This window comes from Phoca vitulina, unplaced genomic scaffold (genome assembly GCF_004348235.1).
Source record: "Phoca vitulina isolate PV1807 unplaced genomic scaffold, GSC_HSeal_1.0 scaffold1, whole genome shotgun sequence".
NCBI classification, from domain to species: Eukaryota; Metazoa; Chordata; class Mammalia; order Carnivora; family Phocidae; genus Phoca; species Phoca vitulina.
The window spans coordinates 13,723,406-13,736,106 of NW_022589704.1; the positions used below are offsets into that span (position 1 = coordinate 13,723,406).

General features: G+C 40.9%; 1 protein-coding gene across 14 annotated transcripts in view; it reads left to right on the forward strand.

Moving 5' to 3' along the window:
* Positions 1-12,701, forward strand: part of DOCK10 (dedicator of cytokinesis 10) — a 255,238-nt gene that overhangs the window by 178,248 nt on the left and 64,289 nt on the right. For all 14 annotated transcript variants that reach the window (XM_032401129.1, XM_032401125.1, XM_032401123.1 and 11 more), the window contains exons 17-24: positions 1,051-1,238; positions 1,747-1,812; positions 3,551-3,643; positions 7,728-7,851; positions 8,046-8,167; positions 8,529-8,615; positions 11,451-11,543; positions 11,959-12,077. In XM_032401129.1, coding sequence (XP_032257020.1) covers positions 1,051-1,238; positions 1,747-1,812; positions 3,551-3,643; positions 7,728-7,851; positions 8,046-8,167; positions 8,529-8,615; positions 11,451-11,543; positions 11,959-12,077 — 892 coding nt within the window. The remainder of the gene's footprint in view (positions 1-1,050; positions 1,239-1,746; positions 1,813-3,550; positions 3,644-7,727; positions 7,852-8,045; positions 8,168-8,528; positions 8,616-11,450; positions 11,544-11,958; positions 12,078-12,701) is intronic.

Sequence of the window (12,701 nt, forward strand, 5' to 3'; positions counted from 1 at the left end):
ACTATTAAGTTTTTCATTCTTATAATTTTTCTACAAATCATTTTAACATGAAATAAAATGAGCATTTTAACCTAAGCCATGGTTCCAAATCACTTTTATATTGATTGGTGTGGAAAAGCAGAGAATAAACTAAGCCATTTCCTCTACCTGATTTGTGAGATGTGTCTGTCTTTTATTACCTACAGAAAAGAAAAATAACGAAAGAGAAACATAAAATATTCTCTTTGAAATGACTATAGGACATTAGAGAAATTTGAACATATAATAAAAATATTATAATTGATTTTGGGGGGAAAAAAACCTGTAATCTGATTCCCAAGCATATTTAGCTAACCATTTTGCTTTTCTGAACACAGGAAAATTCCAGATGGGGTAAAGGAAAGTAGAAGGCCTTGCTGTCTTCCCGTGACCACGACATCAGCCCCCAAGCTATTTAGTGACAGAAGTTTTGATTTATAAACTTCAAATTGTCTTTTTTATTTTCCTTAGGCTGTTCCTACAAGGCTAGATTTTTCAAGATTGTAAAAACTGGAGAGGAAAAATAGAATAAATTATATCAAATAATGCAGAAGGGGGGCTGCAGGCCTGTATTGTGAAATCATTCCATAGGGAAAACTTACTATCAATCCATTAGGTACTATCCATAATAGACCCATTGGACAAAGATTGTTCTGTCAATATCTGTATTATTTTTATAATGTTAGGTAAAGGCCAGTGGATTAATCCTTATCTTATAATACGTGGTTAGTGTGCTCAGAGAATCATCAGTTAAAATTTAGTTTTCATGTGAAGCTTAAAGCAAAAAGAAAATAGTTATAAATCCATCCAAAAGATTTACCAATTTTTTGAGACTTCAATTTTGATATTAAATGGTTTGATTATCTATCATCCCTACCTCCTACAAATTTTTCGCGCTTGCATAATTTAACATAAATTCCTTTGCAAATACAGAGTTTCTATTTCAAGTGGATTCACTTTAAAATATGTTAAGTATTGTTCACCTTAAACAATCACATTAAATGACAAACTCTTATTTTCTGATTTTTAAAGACTGTGTAACATCGTCCTTTATCCCTGTCAAGCCTTTCGATGTGACAGCTCAACCAGAACCCACAGTCGAGGTGGAAGAATTTATTTACGACTCAACAAAGTACTGCCGTCCTTATAGAGTATACAAAAATCAAATTTACATTTACCCCAGGCACCTCAAGTATGATAGCCAGAAATGTTTCAACAAGGTATGGTATGTTTCTGAAACGTTATGCTCTCTCTGCACCCTACTGAAATCATATTAAGATGGATTCCTGAAAGTTCAAATACAAATTATCATAGGTCAACAGTTTGGAATAAAAATCCATTTGCAGAACATGCTTAATAAGGGGCAGTGATGAGTTGCACCTTAAAAGTGTTTAAGGATGCACAGTTTATAAAATATTAATAACCCTTTCTAAAGTCAGCCCTAAATTATTTTGTTCTAGACTTCTTTTTTTGTAGTTTCTTAAGATACTCTGAAAATAGCATATCTGCTTCCTTTTGATGTGAGTTTTTTCTTCCCTTTTAAATAATATCTCCAAGTCCTTCTGCTATTTCTGAGCACTATGGATAATGTCACAAGAAAGTGTTGGGTATTCTACATTTTTCAGATTTAATTAGAAGCTACTTATTTTAGACACTAGGATTGTTGGGTTTTTTGGTGTTATTTAACAGGAAATTAAAATTTCCATTTTCCCCTCTCTGTAATTCCAGGCTCGAAATATAACCGTGTGCATTGAATTCAAAAATTCTGATGAAGAAGGTGCCAAGCCCATGAAGGTGAGCCAAGTCCACGAGGGAATACGGCACCCGGGGGGGGAAGGCAGGTGCATAGGTTCTCCTCACCGCCAAGGAGCTTTTTATTTGAGCGTGATTGAAAGAGGAGCAAGTCAATACATTTGTGTTAGATTTCCTAAAATGTACCTTATTTAATAGCCATCATTAACCGGATCTATTAGAAATGCCAGTCTCATAGCTCTGCTTAGCTTTTCATGACTTGGAAAAAAGGAAACTACTCTAGTGTGAAATAAATGCAAAGATTCCCCTCTGCAAGACTCTGCCCTTTTCAAAGAGCCCGCCTCTCAATTCAGCAGCATGCTTGATTTAAAATGCCACATCCCAGGTGGCCCTCGAGTGGCCTGTGCCGAAGGGCTGCAGCATGTTGGCCCAGCAACTAGGGCAGCGGGCCCATGGGATGCTCACATCCATGGAAGGAGCATGTGGCCTGCTGCCTGAGGAGCCGGGACATGGCTCGGGGAAGTTGGTCCCTGTTGTTGATCACGTGATTTAATAAAACACATAAGACTACAAGGTTTGTATGAACTGTGTTTTTTAACCTCCAAAAGTGCAACTAGATGTCATTTTTCAGAGTTCATCTCTGATATATACTGTTTTTATTTTAAGGACTTCAAACAATATAGAGTAACCCATAAAAAGAGAGGAAAATTATTTTTAGTGTGCCTGTGGTCAGATCTTCCCAGTTTGAATGAATCAGAGGGATGGAATAGTAAAGGACAAAGCCCATTTCTAACTAACCCCCACGATTATCTGAGACAATCTCTTAAAGCGCTCTGTCAGGTACCAGTCGTGTTCTCTGTACCAAGAAGGTTCGTAGCATGATTCAGAAGAAGGAGAATCGATCTGAGTGATTGAATGAATCATGCAGGGGAGAAAGAGTTCTTTAAAACAGTCTTGAGCCACTGTCAGTCCCCACAGGTTCCAAGTTCCACAGTAACATCAGTTAGCATCAGGAGAGAAAAAGTAAAGCAAAATGGAATTTTCAAACAAAGGCAATGACCAGATGGCAAGCACGGCAGGCCTGCTAGTACAGTGTTTATGAGGAAAATTCTAGCAAAGAGGAATAATAGCAGGTGAATGGGTCTCCTGTGTCATTCCCTTCTAAAGGACCACACAGAGATACAGCAGACTCCAGAAGAGGGCCCCTGAGCCTTGGGCTAAGGGAACTTTGAAGCTGCATGCCTAGGAAGCACCATATGACATCCCCTGGCTTGACTGTGAGCTGGGGTAGAATAGCAATGCAATATGGTGGAGCCTGGAACCAGCCCTATCCTTCTAGCTCAGCATTCTTGGTTGGGAGCTGACATGTCAGGGGCTGGGGTCCAACCAAACCTTGTGGTCACCCACGAATGATTGCCTTAAACTCCAAACCAGAGCTGGATACCACGGGCCCCTTCAAGAGGCCACCTTGCAGGAATCAGAATTGAACAATTTAGCTCTTATCTCCTGGTAATCAAAAGTAACAAACTGATTCAGGTTGATGTGATAGCTACATAATGAATTAAAGCCTCCAGAGTTTCTTCAGCAGCACCCTGGTATAAGAAATACAAGGCAGCGGGTGAAAGAAGTTCAAGGTTAATTAGATATCAGTTAAGCCTGGCAAGTTATCACAAAATTCATCCTTGTTCCAGGATTGGTAACTGAAGAGTTGTGACTTTTTTGTGTGCTCAGGGTTAATTTCAGACACTCATAATCATTCAACTCATAACTTTTTAAACAGTGTATTTATGGAAAACCTGGAGGGCCTCTCTTCACCTCAGCGGCCCACACAGCAGTTCTGCACCATTCCCAGAATCCAGATTTCTCCGATGAGGTAAGGGCCAGGCCTCCACTGCCACCCAGGATCTCCTAAAAACCTGGGTGAGTGGGTCAGGTAATGCACAAAGATAAACACTCTCTCTAGACCACATCTCAGACTGAGGACATGTCTTGGCTGATATTTACTGAACTGAGATTTAGAAACTATGTTAATTGACAGTTGCTCCAGGAGTTACGTTGCAAATCCAGATGTTTTAGCATAGGATCACCCATCAAAAATACAATGTTTTTATGATATCATTCTTTTCAAGTCAGAATAATTTTTTTTTCTTTTATTTCATTATTCATTATAATAAAGATTGTGTTAGATAGCTTTACCAATTAATAGCCGCGTTTCTTGTCATAATGGAAAGAACATAGGAATAGACCAAGTATGAACCAACACTATGGCTTATGACCTGTCACCTTGAGTGATCTTGAGTGATCACATCTCTGAATGTGATCTACCGTGGCCAACTCCTGAAACTCTCTTATTATGTGCCAGACACCATGCTATATACTGCATATATGGATCATCTCAATTCCCAGAGTGTTCTCCAGAGAAACAGAGCCAATAGGGGGAGATATAGATGCATAGATGGGTGGATTTATTATGAGATATTGGCTCACGTCATTATGCAGACAAGAAGTCCATGATCTTCCATCAGCAAGCCTGAGACCCAGGAAAGCCAGTGGTACTGTTTGAAGGCTTGAGAGCCAGTGAGGTTATGATGTAGATTCCAGTTCTGGTCTGAAGGGGGCACCAAGGGCAGACAGAGAAGATCCGTGTTCTAGTTCAAGTAGTCAGGCAGAGAGAGAATTCAGCCTCCTGCCTTTTTGTTCTATTCAGTCCCTCATCAGATTGGATGATGAACACCCATGCTGGGGAGGGCCATCTGCTTTACTCAGTCTTCAAACTCAAATGCTGATCTCTTCCAGAAACATCATCACAGGCACACCCAGAAATAATGTTCAACTGGCTATTTGGGCATCCTGCTAGCCCAGTCAAACTGACATAAAATTAACTTTCCTGTTTCATGGATAGGGAAACTGGGACTCAGAGAAGTAACTTTGCCAAGGTCACACCACTAATAAGCAATAATCAGAATTCAGACGAGGCCACATGACTCCGGGGCCTCAAGCTATACCACTCTGCTCTAAAACGCGTGAAAAAAACCAGTCGGGCCAATGGTAAATTACTCTACGCGTGTCAGCTTGTATTATAAAGAGATTCAGACAAACAAGCATTAGTGATTAAATTTAATTTCTGACCACAAAGCAAAAGTCAACTAATGCAACCTGCTGATATGGTGTCGGGGATTAAAAATATCACATCTTTCCATGAGTTTCCTATGACTGCTATAGTAAATCACCACAGTTTAGTGGCTTAGAAAAACCCTTGTTCATTATCATATAGTTCTGGAGGTCGTAACTCTGAAATGGGTCCCTCGGGGCTGAAATCAAGGTGTCAACAGGCCTGCATTCCTTCTGGATATTTTAGGGGAGCCCCCTTGCCTTGCCTTTTCCAGCTTCTAGAGGCTTCCACAGGCCTTGGCTGGTGACCCTCTTCCAGAAGTTTCCTCACTCTGACCTCCACTTCCTTTCTCACATCTCTGACTCTGACTTTCCTCCAATAAGGACTTTGTGATTACATTGGGCACCCATGTTAATCCAACGTAATCTTTCCATTTTAAAATCCTTAATTTCATCACTTTCGAAAATCCCTTTTACCCTGTTCACAGATTCTGGAGATTAGGGCAGGGAGGACATCTTTGGGGGGCTACTATTCTGCCTACCACACTTTATTCCACATCAATCATTTTAAAACTAATTAAAGGAACTTCAGTGAAACCATAGACTTCCCTTGACCTTATCTCCGTCCTCCACATCCATTTAATGCTCTTAAACTTTGTTCCCTATAAATTCAGGACAGAAGATGAAAAAAAAAAAATTAAGGTATAGAGCTACCACCATGTTATAGAATATTTACTGTATTGGTTGACCCCTTAGAAAAGCCCCTCTGGAAGATGTATTCTCTGTAGTCATATAAGATTTTTTTTTCAAAAAAAAAAAAAAAAGGATATTCTCACTATTACCTCTGGCTTTTAATCTCTCTTGCTCATGTGTGTTTCCCGGAATTCTTATAAAAGCCATGGACTTTTCCACAGGAGAACATGTATATAATGAAAGCCCAGTGAACTCTGCAGTGTAGACTCAAAACTAAGGTTACGTTAATTGCAAAAATTGATAGAAATTCTTTCAAGGCGCTGTTGTAATGTAAATATTTGCAGTATTTAAAGGAAGGATGTTTGCATTCATAATTAACTGGAATTCTTGAGAGCATATTGCATTCCCGTATGCTCTTTATGTTAGCTAAGAAAAAGAAAATTTCTTTCTGGTACATGGCTAAGTATTGTATATTCTTAAATGTACATCAGCCTTTGTTACCAGGTTAACATACTGGTATATAAAGAACATGTAGGCTTGTAAACCATTCTAACTGAAAAGCTCTCTAATTTTACCCTTCATCAGAATCACCCAGAAGACTTGTTACAACACCGATTACTGTAACCCGCCCCAGATTTTTGGATTCCATATGTCTGAAACGGGGCCTGAAAATTGGCATGGTGCTTGTTAGAACAAGTTTCCAGATGATGCTGATGTTGCTGTTCCAGGCATAACATTTTGAAAATCAATGTAATAAATCCTTTCCTGAACAATGTGAAAATATGTGCTGGATGGGTAGATGCACAAAGAGTCTCATAAAGAAGCTGGCAGATAATCTGCGTGGTTTTCTAACACCTTATTGCTTGACCATTCTGGAAACTACCTAGTTGTTGATATTGGGGTGAATGCAGCTTACATGCACGGAATCCTGAGATTCCAGCGTGAAGTAGTTATCAAAAAACATGGTTTCTCATCCTGGAAGATTCTATTACTGACTAGACCGCACACTCCTAGTGAGTCAAAGCCCTGTAACCATCTCTCAACTCAGTTCCTACCTCTGTATCATCCTACTTCACAACATATGTTTCAGAGGTTTGGAAACTGAAAACCACTATAAAATATAGAGGTTGTCAAAACATTTCTTCTTAAGAGGATGGAGCAGGCTCCTCATTATGTCTATTTTTTTTAAGGTTTTATTTATTTTTTTTTTGACAGAGATAGACACAGCGAGAGAGGAAACACAAGCAGGGGGAGCTTCAGAGGGAGAGGGAGAACAGGCTTCCCGCGAAGCAGGGAGCCCAATGCGGGGCTCGATCCCAACACCCTGGGATCATGACCTGAGCCGAAGGCAGACGCTTAACAACTGAGCCACACAGGCGCCCCCATTGTGTCTATTTTTAACGTATATCAATTTTATGGTTTATATTTATTCGGAAGTATTCTTTATGTAGCTACAGCATGACGTCTCCTCAAAACAGCTCATTACTTGGTTACCACAATAACACACTTCATCTATTTTTTGTTCTTTTTAAAAAGGGATAGATTCTGTGCTTAAGTTACATCATTCCCTGCTGCCATGTTTCTCAACACTGTGCCTATGAGTTGCCTGGGGATCTTATTAAAATGCAGATTCTGTTTCCATGTGTCTGGGGCAGTGTCCAAGATTGTGCATTTCTAATGAGCTCCCAAGCGATGCTCATGCACCGGCCCATGCACACACTGCGAGAGGCAAAGGCTCAGTTCACTCAGTGTATGTTCCTTGATGATAGGTTCTTCAATCCATGTCTTTTTGACACCCTACAGTTAGTCTGTGTGTGTGTTAGTGTGTGTGTGCGTGTGTGTGTGTGTGTGTGTGTGTGTGTGCTTAATCCATTCTCTACTAGCATACATTATCAAATGACAAATACCAGGCATTCTAAATTATCATCACCCACCACAATAAAGAAGTAAAAATATCAGCCCCTTAACACGTGACTGCTAGCAGGACGGATATTCATTGAGAGTGAAATCGGTACTTTTAACACTAACTATGAAACGTGGTCCTCAGTTTCAGTGAAAGAATTTTTAGAAGGCTGAGGTGACTAGGCTTTGTCTTACCCTACCTGGGGCAAATGAGTTTCATCCCAGTCTGGCTATTATCTCTTTCTTTGCAGGTAAAAATTGAGCTCCCGACACAGCTCCATGAGAAACACCATATTTTGTTTTCTTTTTATCATATCACTTGTGACATAAATGCCAAGGCTAATGCCAAGAAAAAGGAGACCCTGGAAACATCAGGTACTGACAGGACGTGATCTGAGACAGCATTACGTGTCATCTGTGTGACTTGAACTGGAGAGTATTTTAAAGCTCCCATTTATTAAATTTTTTTAGTGAAGTGTTCTATTCCTAAGTGACAAGTAACTTTGTTTTTACCCCTCACCATGGAGGTTTGTACTCAGAAGTTTTCTCTTCGTTCTTCCTTTGCACAGTTGGATATGCTTGGCTTCCCCTGATGAAACATGATCAGATAGCTTCTCAAGAATACAATATCCCAATAGCAACAAGCCTGCCTCCTAATTATTTAAGCTTTCAAGACTCTGCAAGTGGAAAGGTATTGAGTGATGTATAATTTAAGAGAAAAAAAAATACATGAGCTAAATGGCATGAGGTTATCTTCTGTCTGTTATTTAAATGAACCCAAGGACTGTAGTGTATGCATCCATTGTAGTGGTGAGTTGCGTACCTACAATATTTCAGAGGTCTTGTTTGGTTTGTGGCCAGTAGAAATGATCCCCATTAGAATGGCCCCCTGATATCACATTGGTCTCCCTCACCAATATTGTCAAATGTATTGCATCTTTTATCTTGCATCTCTAGAGTCATGTAAGGTGAATGGATCAGGATGGCAAATTAACACGAGCTGTATAACCTGTTTGTTTTCTTTTCTCCAATTACCACACTCTTTTTTACAGCACAGTGGGAGTGACATGAAGTGGGTTGATGGTGGCAAACCGCTCTTCAAAGTATCGACATTTGTGGTATCCACAGTGAACACTCAGGTGAGTGCGTTGTCCTGAGATCTCAGCATCTGCTCTAACACGGAGAATCCTCAGGGGGCTCTTGTATTTAGAGGAGGGGACTCACCATTTCCCAAGTTGTCAGAGGGCCAGGTGATTGAGAATTGCAAAGGAAGAATAGAGGCATAACTTTATGCATCTCCCAGGAGAGATAGAATGCCCAACCCTTCAGCCCTGGGGCCATAAACTGCAGCCTAGAATACCAGACATGTATGTCTCAGGATGATGCCCCCCTGGAAATATGGTTTGCTTCCACTGACAACATCCAAGTGTTAAAAATGGGAAAAGTCGGAGTGAAAGACTTTGGATCTTTACCTCAAAATGAAAAACTTTGGATCTTTCCTCAAAACTAAGTCTGAAGGGCACCTGGGTGGCTCAGTCGGTTAAGTGTTTGCCTTCAGCTCAGGTCATGGGATCGAGTCCTGCATCAGTCCCCTTGCTCAGCGGGGAGTCTACTTCTCCCTCTCCCTCTGCTCCTCCCCCCTACTTGTGCTCTCTCTCTCTCTCTCTCTGTAAATAAATAAATAAAATCTTAAAAAAAAAAAACTAACTCTGATTCCCAGTGCCTAACCGGTGCTCCTGATGTTGGTGACCATGATGTTGGCAGAACTGCCCTGGAGAGTCTCCTTCACCAAATTCTTCCTCAGTGATCCTGCACAAGTTGCCTCACCCTTGAGGTCTTTATTTTGTCACCAGAAAAATGGTGACAATAATATCTGCCAAGGTTGTGGGAAGGACCAAAATGAGAAACCACATGTGAAAATATCTCAGGAACTGCAAAATGCTATACAAATGTTCTTTCTGCTGTTGCTAAATTACCACAGACACACCCCTTCCCCTGCAAGACAGCTGATTTTACCACAGTGTGAGGACTTTCACGATACCAGTTATAAAGTACAAAGCAAATCATTAAGTACACAAACTGTATTTCTCCTTTCTTAAATTCAGTGTGTTGCTAATACTCACTTGCTAAGAGAAAAGAAATCATCCAGGTATTACATACATATTGCTTCAGAATTTCTCTCCATAACCTCTGGTGCCTCAAGCCAAATTTAGCCCTCTTCCCCAGAACTCTACCCAAATTCCTCAAGTCCCACAGAATGGTCCTTCCCCACCCAATCCTGCCTTTATATACCTCAGAATACCAATCTGTCTTCCTCACATGCCCAGCTGCTTTCCTCCCAACAGGCCAGGTGTCTCTCTGACTCATCACCACTCACCTTTCTCTGCATCTGCTGCCACTGCCCAGATGCTCGTTGCCCTGGCAGGACACATCCGTCCTTCATTAAGCCCAGTATTTACCTCAGTGATCAATCTCTCTCTCTCTTCGTCCCCTCCCTGCGTCGGCCTGGTCAGGTCCCACCCGTCCTTCAGACGTTGGCTCAAATGTCACTTTCTTAAAGAAGCCTCTCCTATTCCCTGACCCCTCAGACATGCTGTGTCATCTTGTCGCACACCCACGTGGCACCCTGCTTTCCTGTGAAGCACTTACCTGTGATCGAGTAGGCGTGTGTTGACATGGCGGTATGGTGCCTGTCACCCTGGCATCATGGGAGGACCACAGAGGAAGGGACGGGGTTTTCCTGGGCCTCCACGCTGTCCTCCATGCCTGCCAAGGGCCTGGCATGTAGTCAGCTTTCAATGAATAATTGTCAGATAGATTAATAAGTGAAATGAAACTGAAAATATCACACACACACACACACACCAGAACCGAGGGAAACCTAAATCACAGATGTCCTTCTAGAATCAACACATTCCAGAGAAATATCCTGAATGTGTATCTCCACTAAAATTCTGTGTCTCATTTTCTGACTATATAATTCTGACCCTCAGCTCAGATCTTAGAGAATTTCTAAGGTGCCGCCCTCTTCAGGAAATAGCATTAAAGGGCATACTCAGGCCGCTGTAACAAATACCACAGACTGGGCAGCTTAAACAACAGAAATTTATGTTCTCCCCATTCTGGAGTCCAGAAGACCAATATCAAGGTGTTGGCAGGGTTGGTTTCTTCTGAGGCCTCTTTTCTGGACGTGAGGTGGCCATCTTCTTGCTGGGTCCTCTCACGGTCTCTTCCTCTATGCCAGTACATGTCTGGTGTCTATCTGTGTGTCCAAATTTCCTCCTTAATTTTTTTTTAAGTAGGCAGGTCTTGAACTCATGACCCTGAGATCAAAACCTGAGCTGAATCAAGGCTCAGATGCTTAACTGACGGGGCTACCCAGCGCCCCTAAATTTCCTCTTTTATGGAGACATCAGTCATATTGGACTGGGTCCACCCTAACTGCCTCATTTTAACATAACTATGTCTTTAAAGACCTTATTTCTAAATATGGTTACATTCTGAGGTCCTGGGAGTTGGGACTTCAACATATGGATTGTGGGAGGACACAATTCAGCCCATAACAAAGGATACAAATCGGTTTTATCTCATCAGGTTAGTGTGAACTTTCTAATTTTTTACTAGCTCAGGCATTGTAAGTCTGAAAATATCCCTGTGCATATTAAGAGTACACCTTCTCATGTGTGTTAAGAAATATGTAAGAAAAATACATAAAAGTCTGTGGAAAAAAACAGGAAGATGAAAAAAGGCAATTTTTAAAAAATGGGGGAGTGGGGAAAAGACAAGAGAAGTGCTTCTCCAGCCACTGTCATGTGACCGAGAAGAAAAGCACACTTACAAAGCCATCACTCGACTCCTTGATAAAGCACCTGCTCATCGAGGCATCTGTCCTTCAGAAATACTCACCCTCCATCACCATAATTTCTATATAGCTTATGTGTCATCAGAATTAAACACTTTCTTTGCTGTTTCAGGATCCCCATGTGAACGCATTTTTCCGACAGTGCCAAAAAAGAGAGAAAGATATGTCTCAGTCACCTACCTCGAATTTCATCCGCTCTTGTAAGGTACCATGATATGCAAATAGTTTCCATGTTTCTAGGGCAGAAACAGGCAAGCGAGACATTGACAGTTTCCAATGAGTAGCAAACTAAGAGAGAATTTTTAAAAGCCTTATCAATGCAGAGAGTGCATGGTTATTTCTCAATTCCTAAACAGTTTCTGCCTGTTGTTTACAAACAAACATCAGGTTTTTTTCCAAAATAAAAATGATTGCAAATCAGAATCAATTGATTTTAAATTAGGTAATTGCATATCGGGTCCTTGCAACTATGTCCCCTTGCCGTGTGCCATGCTAAGTGCAATGAAGGATAAAGCCAGATAGAGGTGAGCTAGAGTGTTCATATTTGAGTTCTGAAATACATCAGCAGAACGTGCTTTAAATTTAATCAGTGCCCTTTTTCTCCCACTAACTTACTGCAGAACTTACTGAATGTGGAAAAGATTCACGCAATCATGAGTTTTCTGCCTATAATCTTGAATCAGCTCTTCAAGGTGCTGGTACAGAATGAAGAAGATGAAATAAGTACGACTGTGACCAGGTATGTCTCCCATGGTCTTAGGAGAAGAGATCTTACAGTTTGTGATTGCACAAAACTGTGATGATAACTGAATGGCCACTCACTTATTCATGCTTGCATTTCACTTGAACACGTGTCTCAAATTTTAAGTATTTTTTCACTCTTGAGTTCTTGCCTTCAAATCTGTTTTTATCATTTGGATAAAGTTTTAGACCTCTTTTTTTTTTTATCTTTTTTTTTTAATTTTTTATTGTTATGTTAATCCCCATACATTACATCATTAGTTTTAGATATAGTGTTCCATGATTCATTGTTTGTGCATAACACCCAGTGCTCCATGCAGAACGTGCCCTCCTCAATACCCATCACCAGGCTAACCCATCCTCCCACCCCCCTCCCCTCTAGAACCCTCAGTTTGTTTTTCAGAGTCCATCGTCTCTCATGGTTCTTCTCCCCCTCCGATTTCCCCCCCTTCATTCTTCCCCTCCTGCTACATTCTTCTTCTTCTTTTTTTCTTTCTTAACATATATTGCATTATTTGTTTCAGAGGTACAGATCTGAGATTCAACAGTCTTGCACAATTCACAGCGCTTACCAGAACACATACCCTCCCCAGTGTCCATCACCCAGTCACCCCATCCCTCC